Source organism: Phyllobates terribilis, unplaced genomic scaffold (assembly GCF_046119375.1).
Source record: "Phyllobates terribilis strain yellow unplaced genomic scaffold, ASM4611937v1 Scaffold_3__8_contigs__length_932513732, whole genome shotgun sequence".
NCBI lineage: Eukaryota > Metazoa > Chordata > Amphibia > Anura > Dendrobatidae > Phyllobates > Phyllobates terribilis.
In genome coordinates this window covers 316,054,444-316,081,434 of record NW_027362763.1, presented here as the reverse complement: position 1 = coordinate 316,081,434, position 26,991 = coordinate 316,054,444, and the positions used below count along the sequence as shown (strand labels likewise).

The window sequence follows — 26,991 nt, the reverse complement described above, 5'->3', positions numbered from 1 at the left end:
AATAAAATTGCTCGGAGGTCACAATATGAGTTGACTTCAGCCATTTTATGGAAGCAATGTACTACAGCGTCATCATGGCAGTGCAAACACACCGGGCATGGGGATAATGGCAATGGCCGGCGCATGCGCATTGCTATGTTGATGTTCTGGTAGAATTTTTCAATAAAATGGTGCTGGAGTCCACGCGTGTGCATACCGCGATTTTCGGCGCCATATTTGTTGACACGGTTTCTGCGAATTCACACACAGTGTCTTCACTAAAATGACGCCGTAGTGCGGTATACGCAGGCGCAACCTATCTCTGCTTCGAACAGAAGGACTCGTCCAGCATTATATAAAGGATTATAATACACAAAATTGCATCGACATGGTCAATATATTCATACAACTCAATATAGTGTTATAATGCCAATACTGAATGCATTAACCAAATATGTATGTTCCAATATCTCTAAATGATGTTTATAGTGCGAAAACAACTGAGAAGTGTTCACAACGTATGTATATACATAAGTCTCAGTATATTTATACTAAATAGAGGACCTTAATGCAAGAATAGCAATGTTGTATGTCACAAACTAAACACGGGATGTTAGTAAGAGAATACTTTTGACATTTTTGAGCATAAAAGTATTTACATAGATTTTTCTGGCTAACACGGTACCACAATATAAATTTATATTGTACATCAGAACTATAGTCCAAAAGCCAAATAGCGTTTCTTCCCTACCAAGCTCAGCCGTGTGTCCAAACAGTAGTTTCCGACCACATATAGGCTATTCCTGCATTTTGGGAGAATTTGTTTAACATGTTATGAGGTCCATTTTCTCCTATTTTTCCCATTGTGAAAATGAAGAAAAAATGGTTCTGAAACATTATTTTAGTGGGAAAAAAATAATTTTTCATTTTTGCTTTCAATATTCTCTTGAGAATAGGAAACTATACCCTTGACTAAATTCCTTGAGATTACAGTTTCCAAAATGTAAGCACTTTTGTTTTTTTTCTGACATAAAGCTTTTGTAAATTTTGTTGAAACCCAACCCCCACCCCCCCACCCCCCCGAAAATTGTTGCTTAACTTTTGACCCGTCTAACATCCTAACAATTTAGGCTGTGTGCCCACGATCAGGAATAGCAGCGTTTTGGACACAGCACATTTTCATCACAGTTCTTGTGTTTTGGAACTATGCGGATTTAGCACATCTAATGACATTCTATTGTAGAAAATATGCAAGCGTCTCTGCTGCAAATAATTAACATGCTGCGGCTCGTAAACCCGCACCGTGGGTACGTTTACGCAGCTTTAAATGGAAGCACGATGGGCATGGGATTTCTATAAATCCATCGACTGTGCTTGTAATGTAGAACGCAGCGTTTTGGACGCAGCAAAAATATGCTACGTCCAAAACGCTGCCATTCCTGATGCTGGACACGCAGCCTAAGAGTACTTAAAAACTGAGGCTCATGTAAAGTAGACTTATGGGAAATGTTTATTTTGTGTATTTTTACTATTTTGTGTGGTATCATTGTTTGAAAATTGCTAATTTTACTAAATTTTTACCAAATTTCCAATATTTTCATAAACGCAAATTTTATTGAGGCTTCCGCAGTAAGGGATTGAAAGGCCCTGTCACATATTAATAGTTTACGTAAGTCAAATGTGACAGATTTCTATTAATAGCATTTGGGAACATGACAGGTTCTCTTTAATTCCTGTGAAACACCTTTACTCTAGGGTTGTTTTGAGGGGCTCTGTTTTTAAAATGAGGTGCTTCTAATACATTAAACCCCTCAAAGCCACTTCAAAATAGTTCCCTAAACAATAGTTTTATAAATCTTCTTAAAGATTGAAAGAAAACAAATTGCTGCTCAACTTGGGTCTCTTGACATCCTAATAATAAAAGAATGGTATAAAAAAGGCATTGTATTGTAGACATGTTTAAGGGGAATCTGTGTCCAGAGTTTTGCTGTGTGATCTGAGAGCAATATGATGTAGGGGTAGAAAGCCTGATTCTAGTGACTTATCACTTACGGGCCTACTTTGTGCTGTTTTGATAAAATCACTATCTGATGCAGATCTAACAGTTCTGGGTGCTAGCTCTGTTTAACCCGTCCACACCACGGATTGGCAGCTTTCTGTTTATGTACACTGTACATAGACAGAAAGCTGCCAATCAATGGAGGGGTGGGGTTATACAGCGCAGGAGGACTACATGTTGCAAGACAACTAGTCCTCTTGTGATAGTCTCCTGCTGATAAAACACTGATTTTATTTAAACAGACCACTAAGGGATACATCACTGCAATTGGGGTCTCTGCCCCTACTACATTCTGTTTCCAGATTGCATAACAAAAACCTGCTGATAGATTCCCTTTAAGCTATATTGTGCAGTTTTACTTCCTGTCTTATAAGCTGATAAATTCAGATTTTGAATGTTGTTGTTATTATTATTATTATAGCGCCATTTATTCCATGGCACTTTACATGTTAATTTTGCATTTTTTTTCCAAATTTTCAGATTTTTGTTTTTAAATTAAATACCGTACGTATCGACCAATTTTTACCGCTTTCACAAAGTTCAAATCTGGATGAATAAAAGCTTTTCAAAGTTGTTCCTCCATAAATTAAAGGTTAAGGTTGAATAATGGGTCTGGGTCTACATGGCCAAAACTGTTGACATGTGAGAAATGTTGGCTGAACCTGAACCTTTTTGTCAGGATTGTTAGACTAATGTGTAATTTGGGTCTCTTGACGAAGTAATTTAGGAGAAAAAAGTCTTAAATGATAGATTATTTTTCTCTAAACATGGAAACAAATGCACCTTTGGTCAAGCTTGTATTAATTTTGAAGTATTTGGGGGCCTTTCACATGTCCGATTTTCACTTTTTTATTTTTTCTTGAATAGAACACGTACCTATTCTAACTTATGGACCTTTTCACATGTCTGGTTCATTTTGTAGACCGATGGTCCCCTTCCAAAGAAATAAATTGAGGCATGTCTGAGTTTGGTCCAATTTGCATACCAAACTTGCCAGTAGTGAAGATGAGGTTCATGCTTCAAATAGACCGCATACAGACGCCATTCATGTTGCATTCAAGTGCTGTCATTTGAAACATGAACTTGTGAACATGGCCCTAGAGAAATACTGTGTCCAGACCGTCTTTTGTATAACTTTTATCTATAAAAATTTTTGAGAAATTTTTTGTATCTCTGCACTTTTTTGTTTTTAAAGGGTTGTCCACTATTTGGACACCCCCTTCTTAAATGATGTTGTCCACCGTGTAAAATAAATAAAACTTATTCTACCACACCAATGCTGTTCTACAAGCGAGGTCCATGTCAGACCTCCCGATGTTCACGTGGCATTATTGTGCTGCTTCCAACCTGCAGCCACTGTTAAGCTGCAGTGCAAAACAGTAACATAACCAACATCATTGGAATGAGGGGACATAAGGTTGTGGGTTTTTTTCTTCAATTTTAGAAACGTGGGTTCACAGCATTTCAAAAAGGAGTTATCCAAGTAGTTGACAAACCCCTTTAAATCTAAAATTCTATGCTGATTAAATTTCTTTATACACTGCTCAAAAAAATAAAGGGAACACTCAAATAACACATCCTAGATCTGAATGAATGAAATATTCTCATTGAATACTTTGTTCTGTACAAAGTTGAATGTGCTGATAACAAAATCACACAAAAATCATCAATGGAAATCAAATTTATTAACCAATGGAGGCCTGGATTTGGAGTCACCCCCAAAATTAAAGTGGAAAAACACACTACAGGCTGATCCAACTTTGATGTAATGTCCTTAAAGCAAGTCAAAATGAGGCTCCTTGTTGTGTGTGACCTCCACGTGCCTGTATGACCTCCCTACAACGCCTGGGCATGCTCCTGATGAGGTTGCGGATGGTCTCCTTTGGGATCTCCTCCCAGATCTGGACTAAAGCATCCGCCAACTCCTGGACAGTCTGTGGTGCAACGTGACGTTGGTGGATGGAGCGAGACATGATGTCCCAGATGTGCTCAATCAGATTCAGGTCTGGGGAACGGGCGGGCCAGTCCATAGCTTCAATGCCTTCATCTTGCAGGAACTGCTGACACACTCCAGTCGCATGAGGTCTGGCATTGTCCTGCATTAGGAGGAACCCAGGGCCAACCGCACCAGCATATGGTCTCACAAGGGGTCTGAGGATCTCATCTCGGTACCTAATGGCAGTCAGGCTACCTCTGGCGAGCACATGGAGGGCTGTGCGGCCCTCCAAAGAAATGCCACCCCACACCATTACTGACCCACTGCCAAACTGGTCATGCTGAAGGATGTTGCAGGTAGCAGATCGCTCTCCATGGCGTCTCCAGACTTTGTCACATGTGCTCAGTGTGAACCTGCTTTCATCTGTGAAGAGCACAGGGCGCCAGTGGTGACTTTGCCAATCCTGGTGTTCTGTGGCAAATGCCAAGCGTCCTGCACAGTGTTGGGCTGTGAGCACAACCCCCATCTGTGGATGTCGGGCCCTCATACCACCCTCATGGAGTCTGTTTCTAACAGTTTGTGCAGACACATGCATATTTGTGGCCTACGGGAGGTCATTTTGCCGGGCTCTGGCAGTGCTCCTCCTGTTCCTCCTTGCTGGTCCTGCTGCTGGGTTGTTGCCCTCCTACAGCCCCCTCCACGTCTCCTGGTGTACTGGCCTGTCTCCTGGTAGCGCTTCCAGCCTCTGGACACTACGCTGACAGACACAGCAAACCTTCTTGCCACAGCTTGCATTGATGTGCCATCCTGGATGAGCTGCACTACCTGAGCAACTTCTGTGGGTTGTAGAGTCCATCTTATGCTACCATGAGTGTGAAAGCACAACCGACATGCAAAAGTGACCAAAACATCAGCCAGAAAGCATTGGTACTGAGATGTGGTCTGTGGTCCCCACCTGCAGAACCACTCCTTTATTGAGTGTGTCTTGATAATTGCCAATAATTTCCATCTATTGTCTATTCCATTTGCACAACAGCATGTGAAATTGATTGTCAATCAGTGTTGCTTCCTAAGTGGACAGTTTGATTTCACAGAAGTTTGATTTACTTGGAGTTATATTCTGTTGTTTAAGTGTTCCCTTTATTTTTTTTGAGCAGTGTATATACATATATATATATTTTTTTATAACTGGCACCAATATATATATATATATATATATATATATATATATATATATATATATATATATATATATATATATATATATATATATATATATGTGTGTGTGTGTGTATAATATCCAACAGCAGGAAAGTTGATAATCAAATACTCAGATGTTCAGTCCTCACTAAATGACATGTGATGCATATGACTGCTGCAATCAGTGACTGACCTCCGCAGTGATACTGGTGTATGGCAATAGAGAGGCATCATCAAGAATAGAAACGAAAACTAGACCAGCAGCACTGCATGTATGTCAGTCAGTAGCCCAGGATTTAGAAGCCACTTACGCTGAGCTCCTGGCTGACATACTCTCCCACAATTATAAAACTCCTAGACTGGCTCTGCTGACTGTAGCCTTACAGCACCATCGTGCTCTGTGCCGGTTATTTTATCTACCCTCAGGCAATTAAAGGCATTTACAGGAGTTATAAATGGAAACTTAAATCTAGAATCTAAAAAAGTGTATTCCTTGAATTTGCATTTAGCCTGATTTTAAGTGCAGAAAAAAAGGGGTATCCAGCGTCAAGAAAATTTTAAAAATCGAAAAACTTTATTAGTTATCAGAAAAATTAATAAAAGATTCCTCCAGAAATAGAAAACATGATTACAACAAGTGCAAATTAGTCCATGTAACTAGGGCATCCAGCAATGTGTTTTGAACGCTATAGAGGCGTTCTTTTTCAAATTCTCAAAAAAGTTGCACGAAAAACGTCTGTGCATCTTAACTTGTCTGCGACCAGCTGTTGCGCGACTATTTTAGAACTCTGATTTTGCTGTAAAATAAAACGGCCAAGTTGTGACAAGGCACATGCGACACGCATTGTAGTCTATGGCAAGGGAGTCACTTGTTACAGAAAATCCAACTTATTTGGAAATATTTCCTAACCGCGTGTCAGTCAATAGGATGTCCTTGGTCACAATGCAACACTATACGAAATCATTAGATGCAATTCATCACAGCCATTTCAGTGACGTGTGACAAATGTCGCTGTGTAGCTCTGGCCTAAAATGAGGCAAGTGCATTGTACAGCGCAGGAAATTCCTGCAAGATCTAAAGCAAATAGCAGCTAAACAGCTGCCTTGCCTCTTCCTCATCACCCCTCATTCACTGAACACTCTGAGTAACCAACATTTCAATTTAAGGAGTGAAGAACTTGTAATTTATCTAGCAAATTTAGTGCAGGATGTAAAACAAGTTGTAAACTCTGAGCTGTGGTACCAGTCATATCAGTCCCAAATCAATATCCTCATGACCTGCAAAGTACTCGACATTATATTGCAGCTTCCTTTTATCGTGGACATATTTTCCCATGATTAACACAGGTGGCGTAAGGAGACTTGACCCTGGGTGACTGTCCTTACTAAGGCCATGAATCCTGAAAAGATTAGGTGGTCTGGCCTCGCTCAGCCTCTGTTGGTAATGTGAAGACATTTTTATAATTTGAGGAAACTGCGATCTCTTGATAGGAACTGTGCTCACTTTCATTGATAGATTTTTATTTTTTTAAGTTGATTTAGATTTTTAATGTTTTTTTGCCAGATGTTTATGGGAGTTTATCCAAATCTAAAAATATTTTCATATACAGTAATCTAGTTGGTGTGCTTTTCTTTTTTACATTTTTTTCTCTGCAGGATTTTTTATTATAAAACTTAATGAACACCTGGAAAAAAATTCCATGAAAAACTGCAGGTTTTTTTGCAAAGGTTTTGCGCCATAACTTTCTAATTTGCCTGTCAAAATAAACATGTGAGGGCTTGTTTTTTCTGCAGGGCAAGTTGCAGTTTTGAATGGCACCAGTCATTTCACCATTCAGTGTACTGGAAAACAGAAATTTTCAAGTGCCAGAAAATTGCAGAAAAATAAAAAAAAAATGAAATTTTGCAGGTTTTTGGGGGTTTTGTTTTTACATCATATTAATTGTTTGGTAAAAATGAGTTGTTATCATGTTATCGAGGTCAGTATGATTACTGTGACACCAAACTTGTAAAAAAAAAAAAAAAACACATTTTGTTTGTGTCGCCATTTTTCTAGACCAGTAACTTTTTTTCGTTCGATGGAGCAGTGAGGATTTGTTTTTTTGTGGGGCTAGATGACGTTTTATTTATACCGTTTTGGAGTATTAATACTATTTTTATTTTTTTTATTTTTATTTACTGATCAGATTAAATAATTTTATATTTTGATAGATCAGACTTTAATGGACACAAAGATACCACATATATGTATTTTTATTTTATTTACATTTTTTAAGGGGCTGGGAGAAGGGGATTCAAACTTTTTAACCCCTTCACAACACTTGCCATACATGTTACACGCTTGTTCACTCCAAGCACCGGCACGATCAAAAGCGAGTGTCAGTGCTATGAGGGCTGACACCTTGCGGCAATGCCCGCGATCAGTGCTTGTGCCGTTCGTGGTTGTTCAACCCCTCTCATGCCGCTCCCTCTCTGCTCCGAACAGCACAATGCGATTGCTTTGTGCAGTTGGTTCCCATGATGACCTCGTGCCAAAAGATGGCTGTACGATCTCCCAGGTGCGGTGGCCAACAAGTTCCTGCTCAGAATAGGAGCTGACATGCCTCCTCCCCGTGTGCCTCCTGGGACAAGGTGTAAAAGGAAAGAATAAATTTTTAAAAATTGTAAAAATATTTTAATAAAATCACAAAATAAACAAAGAATTAAAAAATGTTAATCCAATAAATACATATATTTATGTAAAAACAAAAATAAACTAAGTACACATATTTGGTATCACCGCATCCGGAATGACCCGACCTATAAAAATGTCCCACTAGTTAACCCCTTCAGTGACTACCGTAAAAAAAAGGCAAAAAACTATGCTTTTTCATCATACCGCTGAACAAAAAGTGGAATAAAACGTGTCAAAAGTTGAATGTAAGTAAAAATATCTCTCAAAACGTCATCTTGTCCCTCAAAAAAACAAGCCAACAATACAGCTCCTTCAGTGGAAAAATAAAAAAGTTATAGATCTCAGAATAAAGTGAAGCAAAAACAATTCTTTTTTCTATAAAATAGTTTTTAAAAAATTATATAAATGTGATATCGCTGTAATCATACTGACCTGAAGAATAAAGTTATCTTATCATTTTTACCACATGGTGAACGACATTAAAATAAAAAAAAATCCTGAATTGTTTAGTTTTTGTTAATTCTGCCTCCCAAAAATCGGAATAGAAAGCGATCAAAAATGTTGTGACCGCAAATGGTACCAATAAAAACATCAACTCGTCCCGCAAAAAAAAGCAAGCTTTCACATGACTGTTGGCAGAAATATAGAAAAATTATAGCTCTCTAAATGTCTATGCAAAAACTTTGTTTTAGAGGGAAAAAAAGCATCTTTTAGTGTGACAACAGCCAAACATAAAAAACCGATATAAATCTGGTATCGCTGTAATCGCACCTACCCAAAGAATAAAGTCGCCTAATCACTTATACCGCATTAGGAACGGCGTAAAAAATAAATAAAACCAATTCTTCACCTGCTGTTGATTCTGTTCATTCTGCCTCCCAAAGATCGCAGTAAGGCTCGGGTCACATTTATCCTGCGCTGAGCACTTACACCGGAGTTTCCATGTAAATCTCTGAGATACGTGATTCTGGCAGAACCCCTGGCAAAAAATTCCCTATAATGAGGCAGATGGAGACGCTGTGGACGCCGTCTGGCCTATGATCTTTGCTGTGTTCTTCTTGTTAAGTGAGCATAAAAGTGCCGTCGGCCACAGTTTTATACACCTCTGGAAAGAAAGACACTGCTAGACAGAGGCCAGATAAAGTCCAGAGTAACTCTGCTTCCTCATTATAGTGAATGGATCCCTCAGGGGTTTCATCTTAATAGCGTCATATATGGAGTCTGCAAACTATTCTACAATAATTTATCTAAGAGTAAAATAGCTCTCTGTCCCTCCCGAGTCTCGCCGTATGGCTTAGCAGTACTGTACAGCCACATATGTAATATTGCCACATTCTGAAGAAATTGTGTTAGAAATTTTAGTGCCATTTTTACCCATTTCCTCATGTGACTATGTAAAATCTGGAGCTGAAACAAAATTTTTGTGGTAAAAATGTAATTATTTCTTCTTCACTGCCATTTGGTATAAAATTATGTGACACACCCGTGGTGTCAACATGATCACTGCACACTTAGGTGAATTCATTGAGAGGTGTAGTTTGTAAAATGAGGTTTCTTATAGTAGGCGGGTGGGGGAGGAGAGGGTTCTGCTGTTCTGGCACCTCAGGGGCTCTGCCAATGTGACAAGGCACCCTCAAACCATTCCAGCAAAATGTGCACTACAGTATGGCGTTCCATCCTTTCTAAGCTTTGCACTGTGCCTCAAAAGTTGTTTTTGACCACATGAGATATTAGCATACTCAGGAGAACAACAAAGTGTAACAAATTGTATGGTCCATTTTTTCCTATTATCCCTTTTGAAAATTGAAAATTTGGGCCCAATGTTATACAATTCTGTGAATTGCCTGAGAGTTAAACATGATCACTACACCCCTAGATGAATTCCTCAAGTGTCGTTTCCAAAATGATGTCACTTGTGGAGGTTTCTCCTGTTTTGGTATGTCAGGGGCTCTTCAAATGTGACATTGCATGCGCCATCCTTTCCAGCCAAAATTGAGCTACAGAATTCAATTGGCTCCCTCCCTTCCGATCCCTGCCGTTCGCCCAAACAGGTTTTTTCAACCACATATTGGGGGGGTATCTGTGTACTCAGGAGAAAATGGATCATACAATTTGTTGTGTAATTTGTCTGGTTACCCTTGTGAAAAGGAAACCTTTTGGGCTGACACAAACCTTTTTCCCTCAAAAATGTTGCATCTTTTCATTTTCACGGCTCAACGTTATAAAATTCTGTGAAGCACCTATGTGTTCAAGATGTTCACCACACCTCTAGATAAGCTCCTTGAGGGGTGTAGTTTTCAAAATGGGGTCACTTGTTGGTGGTTTCCTACTTTTTAGGCACATCATGGACTCTGTAAACACGACATAACATTCGCTATCTATTCCAGCCAATTTTGCATTCCAAAAGTTAAATGGTGCTCCCTCCCTTCTGAACCCTGCTGTGTGCCCAAACATTAGTTTTCCTCCACATATGGGGTATCGACGTACTCGGAAGAAATTGCACAATAACTTGCATGGTTCATTTTCTCCTGTTATCCTTGTAAAATTGGAAAATTTGGGGCTAAATGAACATTTTTGTGGGGAAAAATTAAAATGTTCATTTTTTTCCTTCCACATTGCTTTAATTCCTGTGAAGCATCCAAAATGGTTAATATATTTATTGAATGTGGTTATGAGCATTTTGAGGGGTGCAGTTTTTAAAAGTGTCACTTTTGGGTGTTTTCTGCCATAAATGCCCCTCAAAGTTACTTCAAACGTAATGTCCCTAAAAAAAGAAATGATTTTGTAAATTTTGTTGGAATAGTCAGAAATTGCTGATAAACTTTAAAGCTTTCTAACTTGCTCACAAAAATAGTTTCAAAATTGATGCTGATGTAAAGTAGATATCTGGAAAATGTTGTATATAAATTATTTTGTACAGCATGAGTAACCGGTTTAAGGATATAACAATTTCAAGTTTGAAAATTGCAAAATTTTTGCCAAAGTGCCGATATTTTCACAAATAAATGCAAAAAAAAAGTAACCTAAATTTAACACTAACATACAGTACAATGGGTCATGAAAACACAATCTCAGAATCACTGGGATACGTTGAAGCGTTCCAGAGTTGTTACCACATAAATGACACTGGTCAGAATTGTAACATTTGGCCTGGTCAGTAAGGTGAAAACAGACTGGGGTGTGAAGGAGTTAATAATTATTATTTTTTTTTTAAATTAGCAGTACCCTTAGAGGACTTGAATCTGTGGCCGCGCAATTGCTTATACTGAATATTGCATTACCAAAGTATTACTATATATAGTGAAAATCTTGGTCTCCTATGAAGCGCAGCCACAGGCTGGTTTTCATAGGAGTACCATCATGACAGGTACAGGGTTCTTCAACAGTCATGGCAACACATTGGCACCCTGTGATCAGGTTGCGAGAGAGGGGAGGTGGGCGATGGGTATGTGTAGCAGCGCGACCCCAAATCTGTACACTTTAAATGCTACTGTAGTATATTGACATCAGCATTTAAGTGGTTAACAGTATTTGGTGGCACTAGCTGCTGTTAGAGGCAGATCCTGGTGTGTCAGGAAGGGGTTAATGGGAATCTGTCAGCACAATCCACTGCCCCCAACTGTTTATATGGTGATGATGTTCTTTAAAACATAATATCATCCATACCTTTATTTATGTGGTCTGTTGCTCCCTGTCCGAATAAATTGCAGTATTAATTCTGATGCAAGGGAGGTTCATTTGCTTTGGACAGGCATAAGCAGTTCCTGACCTTCTGCCTTTATTCCATGCCTGACTGATGGCTTATTGACTTGACTAAACAACCAGTGAGCTGTCCATAAAGCAGAAGGTGGTCCTAGGCAGCTGTCCATGAAGCAGAAGGTGGTCCTAGGTAGTGAATAGAGGCTCAGAAAGTGTTTTGGAATATCCAAAGCACCTTAGCCTCCCTTTCATGGGAATTAATACTGCTTTTTTTCGGTCGAGGAGCAACAGATTACATAAATAAAGGTTTGGATGATATTTTCTTAAAACGAGCGCCTTGACCAGTTTCTGTTGTTCTTTTTTTTTTTAATCTGCTTAAATTGTTCTGCATTTTTGAGAATACACTTATGTCACTTATATTTTCTTTTTCTCTAGGCAAATCCCCCACCTGTGATTGTAAATACAGATAATCTGGACACCCCACCTTATGTAAGTCTTGTGAGAACATTTTGTTTTTTTTTCATGTCTACTGTGAATACATTTTTTCACATTATGGAGGGTTAAGAAAAGCCTTTTTAAATGCATTGCTAGACTCTAAGGCCTCATTCAGAAGTTCAAAAAACAGTTTCAACAGTTTTGTCAGTTTTTACCATAAGCGTGTAATCCGTGCTTTTCACGTATGTAAAAATAAATTCCAAAGCCAACCATGTGCGGTCTGGGATTTTCACAGAGTCAGACTTGTATGGGTTATTTTCATCCATGACGCCGATAAAAACAGGCATGTGTCTGTGACACTTTTTGTGGACACACCGCAAAAAAAAGTTCCCATATGAACAGCTCAATAGACTGTAATGGGCACGTATTCTATTCATGAAAACCACAGATAAGACAGGTGAAAAACATATCTCTGAATGATGTCATGAAGACATTAATTTTTTACTTGACCATTTTTAGGGGTTGTTTTTGTTTTTTGCTTGTTTGTTTTAGAGGCAGGCCTACTGTGTGCTGAAAGTAAAAAATCTACTCGCTTACCAATCCCATACCCTACAAGTATATTTGCGTGTATATATATATATATATATATATATATATATATATATATATATATATATATATATACACACACACACACATACACACACACACACACACACACACACACACACACACACACTGTGTGCAGAATTATTAGGCAAGTTATATTTTAGAGGATTATTTTTATTATTGATCAACAACTATGTTCTCAATCAACCCAAAAGACTTATATATATCCAAGCTTAATATTTTTGGAAGTTGGAGTGGGGTTTTTTTTAGATTTGGCTATCTTAGGAGGATATCTGTTTGTGCAGGTAACTATTACTGTGCAGAAGTATTAGGCAACTTAATAAAAACCAAATATAATCCCATCTCACTTGTTTATTTTCACCAGGTAAACCAATATCAGTGCACAAAATTTAGAAATAAACATTTCTGACATGCAAAAACAAAAACCAAAGAAATGAGTGATCAATATAGCCACCTTTCTTTATGATGACACTCAACAGCCTTCCATCCATAGATTCTGTCAGTTGCTTGATCTGTTTTCGATCAACATTGCGTGCAGCAGCCACCACAGCCTCCCAGACACTGTTCCGAGAGGTGTACTGTTTTCCATCCCTGTAGAACTCACATTTTATGATGGACCACAGGTTCTCTATGGGGTTCAGATCAGGTGAACAAGGGGGCCATGTCATTATTTTTTCTTCTTTCATACCTTTACTGGCCAGCCACGCTGTGGAGTAGTTGGATGCATGTGATGGAGCATTGTCCTGCATGAAAATCATGTTTTTCTTGAACGATACAGACTTCTTCCTGTACCACTGCTTGAAGAAGTTGTCTTCCAGAAACTGGCAGTAGGTCTAGGAGTTGAGCTTCACTCCATCCTCAATCCGAAAAGGTCCCACAAGTTCATCTTTGATGATACCAGCCCATACCAGTACCCCACCTCCACCTTGCTAGCGTCTGAGTCGGAGTGGAGCTCTCTGCCCTGTACTGATCCAGCCTCTGGCCCATCCATCTGGCTCATCAAGAGTCACTCTCATTTCATCAGTCCATAAAACCTTTGAAAAATCAGTCTTAAGATATTTCTTGGCCCATTCTTGACGTTTTATCTTATGTTTCTTGTTCAATGGTGGTCATTTTTCAGCCTTCCTTACCTTGGCCATGTCCCTGAGTATCGCACACCTTGTGCTTTTTGATACTCCAGTAACGTTGTTGCTCTGAAATATGGCAAAACTGGTGGCAAATGGCATCTTGGCAGCTTCACGCTTGATTTTCCTCAATTCCTGGGCAGTTATTTTGCGCCTTTTTTGGCCAACACGCTTCTTGCGACCCTGTTAGCGATTTGTCATGAAACGCTTGATTATTCGGTGATCACGCTTCAATAGTTTGGAAATTTCAAGACGTCTTGCAGAGGGATGCAGCAATCTCACAATCTTGGACTTTTCAGAGCCCGTCAAATCTCTCTTCTGACCCATTTTGCCAAAGGAAGGGAAGTTGCCTAATAGTTAAGCACACCTTATATAGGGTGTTGATGTCATTAGTCAACACCCCTCCTCATTAGAGATGCACATCACCAGATTTACTTAATTGGTAGTTGGCTCTCAAGCCTATGCAGCTTGGAGTAGGACAACATGTATAAAAAGTATCATGTGATCAAAATACTCATTTGCCTAATAATTCTGCACATAGTGTATATATATTTCTATTCCCATACATACATACATACATATCTCAATTCACCCACACATATACATACACATCTATCTATATATATATATATATATATGTATGTACAGTACAGACCAAAAGTTTGGACACACCTTCTCATTTAAAGATTTTTCTGTATTTTCATGACTATGAAAATTGTACATTCACACTGAAGGCAGCAAAACTATGAATTAACACATGTGGAATTATATAGTTAACAAAAAAGTGTGAAACAACTGAAAATATGTCTTATATTCTAGGTTCTTCACAGTAGCCACCTTTTGCTTTGATGACTGCTTTGCACACTCTTGGCATTCTCTTGATGAGCTTCAAGAGGTAGTCACCGGAAATGGTCTTCCAACAATCTTGAAGGAGTTCCCAGAGTTGCTTAGCACTTATTGGCCCTTTTGCCTTCACTCTGCTGTCCAGCTCACCCCAAACCATCTCGATTGGATTCAGGTCTGGTGACTGTGGAGTCCAGATCATCTTGCGTAGCACCCCATCACTCTCCTTCTTGGTCAAATAGCCCTTACACAGCCTGGAGGTGTGTTTGGGGTCATTGTTCTGTTGAAAAATAAATGATGGTCCAACTAAACGCAAACCAGATGGAATAGCATGCCGCTGCAAGATGCTGTGGTAGCCATGCTGGTTCAGTACGCTTTCGATTTTGAATAAATCCCCAACAGTGTCACCAGCAAAGCACCCCCACGCCATCACACCTCCTCCTCCATGCTTCACGGTGGGGACCAGGCATGTATAGTCCATCCGTTCACCTTTTCTGCGTCGCACAAAGACACGGTGGTTGGAACCAAAGATCTCAAATTTGGACTCATCAGACCAAAGCACAGATTTCCACTGGTCTAATGTCCATTCCTTGTGTGTTCTTTAGCCCAAACAAGTCTCTTCTGCTTGTTGCCTGTCCTTAGCAGTGGTTTCCTAGCAGCTATTTCACCATGAAGGCCTGCTGCACAAAGTCTACTCTTAACAGTCGTTGAAGAGATGTGTCTGCTGCTAGAACTCTGTGTGGCATTGACCTGGTCTCTAATCTGAGCTGCTGTTAGCCTGCGATTTCTGAGGCTGGTGACTCGGATAAACTTATCCTCAGAAGCAGAGGTGACTCTTGGTCTTCCTTTCCTGGGGCGGTCCTCATGTGAGCCAGTTTCTTTGTAGCCCTTGATGGTTTTTGCAACTGCACTTGGGGACACTTTCAAAGTTTTTCCAATTTTTCGCACTGACTGACCTTAATTTCTTAAAGTAATGATGGCCACTCGTTTTTCTTTACTTCGCTGCTTTTTTTCTTGCCATAATACAAATTCTAACTGTCTATTCAGTAGGACTATCCACTGTGTATCCACCAGACTTCTGCACAACACAACTGATGGTCCCAACCCCATTTATAAGGCAAGAAATCCCACTTATTAAACCTGACAGGGCACACCTGTGAAGTGAAAACCATTTCCGGTGACTACCTCTTGAGGCTCATCAAGAGAATGCCAAGAGTGTGCAAAGCAGTCATCAAAGCAAAGGTGGCTACTGTGAAGAACCTAGAATATAAGACATATTTTCAGTTGTTTCACACTTTTTTTGGTAAGTATATAATTCCACATGTTTTAATTCATAGTTTTCATGCCTTCAGTGTGAATGTACAATTTTCATAGTCATGAAAATACAGAAAAATCTTTAAATGAGAAGGTGTGTCCAAACTTTTGGTCTGCACTGTGTATATGTATGTATGTATGTGTGTGTGTGTGTGTGTGTGTGTGTGTGTGTGTATGTGTATATATATATATATATATATATATATATATATATATATATATATATATATATATATATATATATATATATATATATATTTATATATTATAATATGTGTCTGTATATATTATACTAGCACTAGGTATTGAACCCGTTCAACGCCCAGGTGGCGAGCATTTTTAATGTTATATTGTCTGCCATGCTGGTATTTGTGCTGCCCCTATCCTGGTATTTTTGCTCCCCAATCCTGTTCCCCCATCCTGTTATGTGCTGCCCTCATCCCTATCCTGGTATGCATGGCACCCCTCATCCCTATCCTGGTATGCATGGCACCCCTCATCCCTATCCTGGTATGCATGGCACCCCTCATCCCTATCCTGGTATACATGACACCCCTCAACCCCCTATCCTGGTATGCATGGCACCCCTCAACATCCATATCCTGGTATGCATGGCACCCCTCAACCCCCAATCCTGGTATGCATGGCACCCCTCAACCCCCAATCCTGGTATGCATGGCACCCCTCAACCCCCAATCCTGGTATGCATGGCACCCCTCAACCCCCAATCCTGGTATGCATGGTTCCCTCAACCCCCAATCCTGGTATGCATGGTCCCCTCAAACCCCAATCCTGGTATGCATGGTCCCCTCACCCCCCAATACTGGTATGCATGGTACGCCCTCACCCCCCAATCCTGGTATGTATGGTACCCCCTCACCCCCCCCCCCAATCCTGGTATGTATGGTACCCCCTCACCCCCCAATCCTGGTATGTATGGTACCCCCTCTCCCCCCAATCCTGGTATGTATGGTACCCCCTCACCCCCCAATCCTGGTATGTATGGTACCCCCTCACCCCCTAATCCTGGTATGTATGGTACCCCCTCACCCCCTAATCCTGGTATGTACGGTACCCCCTCACCCCCTAATCCTGGTATGTACGGTACCCCCTCACCCCCCAATCCTGGTATGTATGGTACCCCCTCACCCCCCAATCCTGGTATGTATGGTACCCCCTCACCCCCCAATCCTGGTATGTATGGTACCCCCTCACCCCCTAATCCTGGTATGTATGGTACCCCCTCACCCCCTAATCCTGGAATGTATGGTACCCCCTAATCCTGGTCTGTATGGTACCCACTCACCGCCCAATCCTGGTATGTATGGCACCCCGCACTGCTCATCCCCATCACGCTGCACACATACAAAAAAAATAAACACTTATACTCACCTTTCTTCCCTGTGCTCCAGTGCTGTGTCCCATTCTGTCGGAGGCCGGGGGGAGGAGTGTGGCGCCGGAGTACGTGCGTGCCCATAACGCTCTGTCCGGGGCCATTTTGCTGAAGACACACTGCAAATGTATCTTCAGTAAAATGGCGCTGGATAGTGCTATGCACATGTGCCGTTTCCTGTTGCGCATTCATCTCCCGGCTACCGGCCTGAAGACACAGCGGGGTCTCCTGGATAGGTGAGTTGTTAGGGGGCCGGAGATCGCGGTATGTGCTCAGTGCTTGCGCATACCGCGATCTCCGGGCCACAATCCTGATCCCAAACTCCTCGTTTAGGATATGGTTGCGTTCCTCTGTGGGGTCCAGACTGCGTAGGCGCGTCACGCTTGCTCAGTCTATAGAGGCTTCAGACAGAGGGACGCTTGTACGATTATATTGTAGATATATAAAGAAAAAAGAAGAGCCTTATTACCCCTTGTCGTCCCAGTTCTGCATCTCAGCCGTTGCTCCAGTCTTCAACACTGTTGCAGCGATGACATTACAACTGTAGCACCTGACTGCTGCAGCCAGTCCCTGGTCTCCTTGATCTTGTACTGACAATCTTAAACTTCTTTATTAATTATGAAATCTATAAGATGATAAAATATTTGTGTCCTCCCCACTCCCCCCCCCTTCCTTTGAAATTCTGCTCGGCCACATTTTGTGCTTGTCAAAAAAAAAATATGACTACTGCCAGGACAGGGAGGTCATAAAGTGACTCCATTGGCTTCATTTAACAGAGTGGCTCGGTTGGTGCTATATTTTGGGTTACTTTCAGAATTCAGTTTTTTTGGAATTCTGCCAGAAAGTCCAATGTAGTGCTATATGCAGAGCACTGTGTAAGGCCACGGCCCCACTATCAGTATCTGGTCAGTATTCGGTCAGTATTTTTTCTCTGGAGTGGAAGCCAAAACCAGGAGTGGGTGATAAATGCAGAATTGGTGACTTGTTTCTATTATACCTTTTCTCTGATTGTTCCTCACCTGGTTTTGGCTCCTACTCCTGAGAAAAAATACTGACCGAATACTGACAAAATACTGATAGTGGGGCCGTGGCCTAAGTGTGACCCTACCCTAAGTTACACGGCGCTGGTATCTGGCTCTCTGCCCCTATTTTATGTGAAGAAATCTTCCACATACTTGTTTCATGTAAAGTTTGCAAACAACTGGGTATTTAAAAAAAATAAATAAAAATGAAATACTGTAGAGTGAAGCACACCATTTAAAACCCTGAATGAATCAAGAAGATAATTAGCTGCAGATCAGGACTCAAGCAATAGTATCGAAGCCGCTGGTTATTACTTTAGAAACAAAAGCTTTTTTTTTAGTATTTGTGAAGTTGTATCCCCCATGGGTTGGATGTTTTCCCAGTGGTTTCGTTAGAAATTTGTGTAGTATCACATGTCATTCTCACAATGGTTGGCTGGCAAGAGTTGCAGCAGCAATAACATCTGACTGTATATCTTTTATATGTTGACTTCACGGCAACTTTAGCTTTTGGAAGGAGAATTTCCAGGTGGTTTCTCCAACAGAATAATCCTAAAGACGAGTGGTGGTGAATTGAGAACTTGCAGATGTGCTGACGTGCAGATTGGCTCCGTTTTCAAATCAGCTTAAGTTAAAACAGTGAAAAGGAGTTTGTGTTGTGGTCAGCTGCTGATTAACCGCACCACCATTATCTATCGTCAAACTTATCTATATGCTGGCATCGTTCTTGACCTGTCATAGGCGCATCCTTGCCAGGGTTTGCCAGTCTTAGTTTCTGTGATTCCAGTTTTAATTTGTACAGGAAGGTAAATTATTCAGTATATTATATGGCACACTGTGTAGAATTCATTGATTGGTGTGTGCCACTTTGCTGCTCTACTGTTAAGGAATACAAACATTTAGGCTGTGTGCACACGTTGTGGTTTTTTTTTTTTTTTCAGTGCAGATTTGTCACAAAAACCTGAAGGGTTTTTGGATTCAAGGAAAGTGAACGCTAATCTTGAAGTCTCTTATTTGTTACTGGCAGATTTAAATCTGCAGGATGTCGATTCTTCCAGCGTTATTCCTGCACATTTCACCCGTGCCAATGAGCGGGGAAAAATCTGCATTCAAAAACATGCGTTTATGCTGCTGCGTTTTTCCTGCCAGAAATGTCTACACCAAATGCTTAACATGTGCAAGTACCCTTAGGGTATCTTTTAGGGATGTATACACCACGTGTATACATCCCTAAAATTGCTTTATATTACAGTAGCAGCATTGTGAACTTCATGAAATCTCATCACGTGCTACAGCGAAAACCTGTTGTGTAAATGAACCATCGCTGTGGATTTGGAATCTGCAGCTTGTAAATTTGTCGCAGTAATCTGAATTCTGATGATTCTGAGCTGATACAGAGCAGCCAAACTCTATAACCATTAATATAAATCCACTTATAAACCTATTAATTGGTCACCTTTTATATTATAGATGCTTGTGTACTAGCGTTGATGAGCCACAATTTTCAGATTTGGGGTGAGACCACACTGGGCAGCTATGCCCAGCTAAGGTGGCCATGGAGTTGTGTAGCCACTTGAATTTTTTTTGTGAAAACCTTAGAATGGTGTAAACTAACACAATAAGGGAATGTGCACCTGACTTTTTGTTTTTCAAGCTGGTCTGCTTCTAAACCTGCCTGGAAAAAAAAAATTTACCAGATGCACAAAAGAAAGAACATACACATTTCTGTGTAAAAACGACTTGCTGTTCATAAGTTCAGTAATGATTCAGGTTTACAAAGGTGCCAAGCAGCTAAAAGACATGAGCCAACCATTTTTCAGGCGTTCCATATATAACCATACCATTGCCCCTTTGTGATCATCACATGCATGTATTACTGTATGTATATAGACCTAATGTGAAAATGCTCCACTGGGTTTAGATTTGATATTATTTTAGAGGTGTCATACTATCACAGCCATGCTAAAATGTCCTGTTATTTTACAGGTAAATGGAACCGATACAGATTATGAATATGAAGAGATCACACTTGAAAGGGTAAATTCTGGATATTGTTATATTTGTAAAGCATCTTTTTATATATATTTATTTATTAAACATTTCTTATATGGCGCCATCACATTCCACAACATTCCAGACTTTATCACTGTCCCCATTGGCCTCACAATCTAGATTCCCTATCAGTATTTCTTTGGAGAGTGGGAGGAAACCCATACAAACTCCTTACAGATATTGTCCTTGGTGGGATTTAAACCTAGAACCCCAGCGCTGCAACGCTAACCACTGAGCCACCATGCTGCCAAATTGCTCTTCCTGTTGTCACTGGAGCTTTTATTGTATATAAAAATATTTGTATTTGTTAAATTTTGTGAAAAATCTTTTCCGTATAATCCCAAACTGTGTAGTGGTAATAGGTGTCCTGCAACACCATCCAGTCCAACCTCAATCCCAGAATAGTATTTACCCAGATTTGGGGGGAAAATAGAGGTGCGTCCTACAAAGCGAAATCACCTTACCGGCTGCGGTGGAGCGGGGTCCCAGGGTTGCTTCTGGCTCATCTCCCGATATCTCGGTGCCGATATCTCGATCTGAGCATGCGCTGCCTCCGGCAGCCATTTTCCCAGGGTCCACCACATAGGACAGTATGGGAGGTGCGGGGCTCCGGCTTCCCCAAAATGTCGGTGGAGCCCCCTCACCACTGAACACCTCCAGCAGTACTTGGCAGACAGCATGGGGCCCTCAGCCATCTCCCAACTCCTGCTTCCGAACACCCCGTCCTGCCTCAGCAGCATCTCCTGCCTCTGCCAGCGGCAACCCTTTGAACCCGCTCTACCAACGCCACCTCCCCTCAGGTAAGCTGATTATAATACGCACCAATTTATTGAAAAACATTTTTTTTCCTATTTTACGCTCCAAAGTTTGGGGTGCGTCTTATCCTCAAAATATGGTATTTATTTTACTCATTTTCATATAGCGTCATTAGTTCCACAGTGCTTTACAGACATTATTGGTTCATCTGTGAAATATTTTCTGTCCCCTTTACTTTCTAGACTTCATGTTTATACCCTTTTGATTTTTGAAAAGCCCTGAACCTAGACCTAACCTTAGTTAATACAACATATTACATGTTCCACTTGTATCTCCATATGTACAATATATCGTAATATGATATTGACGCGAGCATGAATAAAACAGTCCATATTGTGTCCACCGCTTGCATCTCTATTTTCAGTACATTTATGTGCCGTGCAACTTTTTTATATCAACAATTTTTTGCTGTTGTGGTTTGTTCCAGGGAACATCAGGACTTGGTTTTAGCATTGCAGGAGGTACCGATAATCCGCACATTGGAGAGGATACAAGCATTTTTATTACAAAAATTATTTCTGGGGGTGCAGCCGCCCAAGATGGAAGGTTACGGTAGGTACAATTTAGATGATTTAAGACGTACATGCAAATAACAGATATATGAATTGTAATATAAAGCCTGGAAAGTACTATCATATTATGGTGCTTAGTATGTTGTAGGCCATCTTTAATTAAGGGGTAAAGGAGAGCTAAATCTTTGTATTGAGTTGGAGAAAAAGGACCTTGATAAATGCTTTTTCCTAAGACATTAGATATGTATCAAAACTAGTACAAAGGGAAAGTGGACATGTTATCCATTACAACCAGTGGAGTCACTAGTTTCAATTTTACAATTGTCCTTTGAGAAATGAGATTGGGAATCTGGTTTCCAAGAGCATGGATTCATTTTCCTCAATAAATTTAGATATGATTGATAAAGGTGGATACACTTGCCCACAGTGATCAGCCTACGTGTTTTTGTTTTTTCTGCGCTTTTCCCTGAAAATAAATGTCTTGTAAAATCTGCCTGACATCTGAGCACTTTACTGACCTGGTTAGTCTACCACCAGCGACAGGTTTGATTATACAGTGCTCAAAAAATAAAAGGAACACTCAAATAACACATCCTAGATCTGAATGAATGAAATATTCTCATTGAATACTTTGTTCTGAACAAAGTTGAATGTGCTGACAACAAAATCACACAAAAATCATCAATGGAAATCAAATTTATTAACCAATGGAGGCCTGGATTTGGAGTCACCCCCAAAATTAAAGTGAAAAACACACTACAGGCCTCTGGACACTACGCTGACAGACACAGCAAACCTTCTTGCCACAGCTCGCCATTGATGTACCATCCTGGAGGAGATCCCACAGGAGACCATCCGCAACCTCATCAGGAGCATGTCCAGGCGTTGTAGGGAGGTCATACAGGCACATGGAGGCCTCACACAATACTGAGCCTCATTTTGACTTGTTTTAAGGACATTACATCAAAGTTGGATCAGCCTGTAGTGTATTTTTCCACTTTAATTTTGGGGGTGACTCCAAATCCAGGCCTCCATTGGTTAATAAATTTGATTTCCATTGATGATTTTTGTGTGATTTTGTTGTCAGCACATTCAACTTTGTACAGAACAAAGTATTCAATGAGAATATTTCATTCATTCAGATCTAGGATGTGTTATTTGAATGTTCCCTTTATTTTTTTGAGCAGTGTATATATCATTGTAGTCTGGAAGGGACGGGCGACCTCCGGAGATCAACACACACAATTTTTTGTCATAATTTGATCGTATTATGCAACAAAATAGGATCAAAGGAAAGATCAAAAATGAATGGCCTATAGGTTAAAATTAACTTATATTGTTTTTTTATTAATTAAATTTAAGATTTGCACTAGAAATGTCATCATGTGTTTGTATTGGTAGAATGAATGTGTAAATTGAAAGGATATTATATAGGTGTCCGTTTTAGCTAGCGTTTAGTGTTAGCTAATGTGGTCAGTTTTATATGATTTTTAGATATAAAATGGCGATATGTTGATAACCATGTAAAGTGGCTTGCGAAAGTATTCACCCTCTTGGCTTTGTACGTATTTTGTTACATTACAACCTGTGGTTAAATATTTTTGTAATCTGATTTGTGTGTGATGCATCAGCACGAAATAGTCTAAATAAGTGAAGTGAGAAAAATAGTCATAAATTAAATTTATGGGATCAAATAACGAAAAATTGGCTTGTGCATTCACCCATTTTGCTATAAAGCCCCTAAGAAATTCTGATGCAAGCAATTACCTTCATAAGTCACATGATAAGTGAAAGGAAGTCCACCTGCGTGCAATCTAAGTGACTCATGGTCTTTCAGTATATACACACCTTTTCTATATCTCTATCTATAGCTCTATCTATCTATATCTCTATCTGTATACATATATATATATATCTATATATCTACTAGCCCGGGTGGCGAGCATTTTTATTGGTATATGGTCTCCCATGCTGGTATGTGCTGCCCCCATCCTGTCCCCACCATCCTATCCTGGTATGCATGGCACCCTTCACCCCCCAATCCTGGTATGCGTGGCACCCCTCACCCCCCAATCCTGGTATGCGTGGCACCCCTCACCCCCCAATCCTGGTATGCGTGGCACCCCTCACCCCCCAATCCTGGTATGCGTGGCACCCCTCACCCCCCAATCCTGGTATGCGTGGCACCCCTCACCCCCCAATCCTGGTATGCGTGGCACCCCTCACCCCCCAATCCTGGTATGCGTGGCACCCCTCACCCCCCAATCCTGGTATGCGTGGCACCCCTCACCCCCCAATCCTGGTATGCGTGGCACCCCTCACCCCCCAATCCTGGTATGCGTGGCACCCCTCACCCCCCAATCCTGGTATGCGTGGTACCCCTCACCCCTCAATCCTGCTATGCATTGTCCCCCTCTTCATGGTATGCATGGTCCCCTCACCCCCAATCCTGGTTTGTGTGGTACCCTTTATCCTGGTGTGCGTGGCACCCCATTCCTCATCCTGGTATGCATGGTCTCCTCACCCCCCTATCCAGATATGCATGGTCCCCTCACCCCACAATCCTGGTATGCTTGGTACCCCTCATCCCCCCAATCCTGGTATGCATGGCACCCCTCATCCCTTTCACGCTGCACACATACAAAAAAATAAACACTTATACTCGCCTTTCTTCCCTGTGCTCCAGCGCTGCGGTGTCCTGTTCTGCCGGAGGCCGGGAGAGGAGTGCGGCGCCGGAGTACGCGTGTGCCCATACCGCCTTTCTGGTGCTATTTTGCTGAAGAAACACTGCAAATGTGTCTCCAGCAAAATGGCGCTGCTATGCGCATGCGCAGATTCCGACGCCTTCACTCCGCCCCTGGTCTCCGTCGAAGAGAGGCGCCGGAAATCGCGGTATGTGTTCAGTGTCTACGCATACCGTGATCTCCGGCGCCATACACACTCCTTTTACCTGTAACGGCTCCATGCGTGCTTTCTGGTGCCAGACTGCGCAGGCGTGTTGCACTTCTGCAGTCTACAAAGGCTTCAGACGTCTATCTATATTTATCCATTCAAATCCACAACAAACCTGCCAAGAGAGGCTCACCCACCTAAACTCTCAGCCTGGGAAGGGGGGCATTAATCAGAGAGCCAGCACGGAGACAAAAGGTAACCCTGAAGGAGCTGCAGAGATCCCAAGCAGAGACTGGAGCATCTGTCCATAAGCCCACAATACGCCGTACACTCCATAGAGATGGCCTTTATGGAAGAGTGGGCAGAAAAAAGCCTTTACTTAAACACATATTGTGAGTCTCGTTTTGAATTTGCCAAAAGACATGTGGGAGACTCCCCAAATGTATGGAGGAAGGTGCTGTGGACAGATGAGACCAAAATTGAACTTTCTGGCCACCAAGGTAAACTGTGTCTGGCACTAAACCAACACAGCTTATCATCCCAAGATCACCATATTTTTCAGCAGCAGAGACCGAGAAAGTGGTCCGAATTTAGGGGAAGATGGATGGTGTGAAACACAGGGCAAAACCTGCTCGTCAGTGATTTGAAACTGGGACAGAGGTTCACCTTCCAACAATACAATGACCCAAAACATACTACTAAAGCAACACTCAAGTGATTTAAGGGGAAACGTGTAAATGTTTTGGAGTGGCCTAATCAAGGTCCAGAACTTAATCCAATTGAGAATCTGTGGTCAGACTTGAAGATTGTTGTTCACCAGAGGAGACCATCTAACTTAAAGGAGCTGGAACAGTTTTGCCTTGAGGAATAATCCTAGCAAAAATCCTAGTAGCAAGATGTGGAAAGCTCATAGAGACTTATCCAAAGCGACTTGCAGGAGTAATTGCTGCAAAAGGAGGCTCTACAAAGTACTGACTTTAGGGGATGATTAGTTATGCTCACTGAAGTTTTCAGTTACTTTGTCCTATTTGCTTCACAATAAAAAAAGAAAATCAAATGTTCTTAGTTGTAGGCATGTTCTTTACATGAACTGATGCAAACCCTCAAAAAAAAACTGTAAAATTCCAGGTTGTGAGGTTGCAAAACGCAAAAAAAATGCCAAGGGGGATGAATACTTTTGTAAGCTACTGTACATGTTCAGTTAATGTGTTGTGCCTTATTTAATTGACATAATATGTTTTTTTCCCCTGTCCAGTTATTGCATTTTGTAAATCCCCTATTCTTTCGCACTATTCTCCTTAGAGTTAATGACTGTATATTACGGGTGAATGATGTGGACGTACAAGATGTCACACACAGTAAAGCTGTTGAAGCGTTAAAGGAGGCAGGATCTATTGTGCGCCTATATGTAAGAAGAAGAAAGCCAATAACCGAGAAAATAATGGAGATTAAGCTTGTTAAAGGCCCCAAAGGTAAGTGGAAAATCCATAGTATTCATTAATTCACTGCACAATGCCTTTATTATTCCACTTATCACACAGCACCCTGCACGTAGCTCCAGCAGATGACTGAGGGTTATAGTCGCGAGGTATGCAAATGGTTGTCGTTGGTTCACCCAGACTCCCTGTCAGCATAACCTTGTTTCCTCTGAAGTTTTCAGTGTGATCTTTCTAGATTTCAGTGTGCTGTGCTCTGTAGTCTGGCACCTTAAGCAAGCCTCTGTATCTGGACTGTGGGCACCAGATTCTCTTTAGTTCCCTGATAAGGTTGCCAAGCAACCAGAGAAAATCGCATTGCAGAACATGACAATTCTGAAGAGATGGAAGGGCTCGTCATTGACAGTTTTAGGTGGGTGATATTTGAATAGCTTGTGGTACAGACCAACCACATGCCCATATTGGATTCAGAGCCAAATTCTTTATTCCAGGTTTAAGTGTGTATTCTAGCTGCTTGAAATAAAAAAAAAAAATAAAAAAAAAAGCCTCTATAATACTTGTACATTGACTTCTATTAGTCAGTTTTAATAATTGTGATCATGCCATAAGTCTCCAGATCACAAAATAAAGTGCTTTGTTTTATCTAAGCAGAACATATTCTATAATCTTCTGGTCAGCTGGTCAATGCCAGAGTGGCTCTGAATGTCCAGAATTATTGTGTGTGATTGCATCCACCTCCATTGGCATGACGTGTGGATACAGGGATCTGAGGTTACATTCCCACGGAAAGTCCCAGTTATACCTGCAGTTGTATTTACCGGTACGGATATCATTCCGAAAAAGTGCCGGGAAGCCACACATTTCACCCATTTGCCTCACAAGGGGTGAAACTGGCACCTATATCCTTAGCATAGATTGTCTTCTGCAGATATATGTTGCTGCACGTCCATGAGATTTTTTAGAATCTCATGCACT

The 26,991-nt window shown here is 41.0% G+C and overlaps 1 protein-coding gene across 22 annotated transcripts in view; it reads left to right on the top strand.

The window, feature by feature from the left end:
* Positions 1-26,991, top strand: part of DLG1 (discs large MAGUK scaffold protein 1) — a 279,892-nt gene that overhangs the window by 160,737 nt on the left and 92,164 nt on the right. For all 22 annotated transcript variants that reach the window (XM_073675022.1, XM_073675021.1, XM_073675018.1 and 19 more), the window contains 4 exons: positions 11,983-12,036; positions 20,295-20,345; positions 21,604-21,728; positions 25,883-26,052. In XM_073675022.1, coding sequence (XP_073531123.1) covers positions 11,983-12,036; positions 20,295-20,345; positions 21,604-21,728; positions 25,883-26,052 — 400 coding nt within the window. The remainder of the gene's footprint in view (positions 1-11,982; positions 12,037-20,294; positions 20,346-21,603; positions 21,729-25,882; positions 26,053-26,991) is intronic.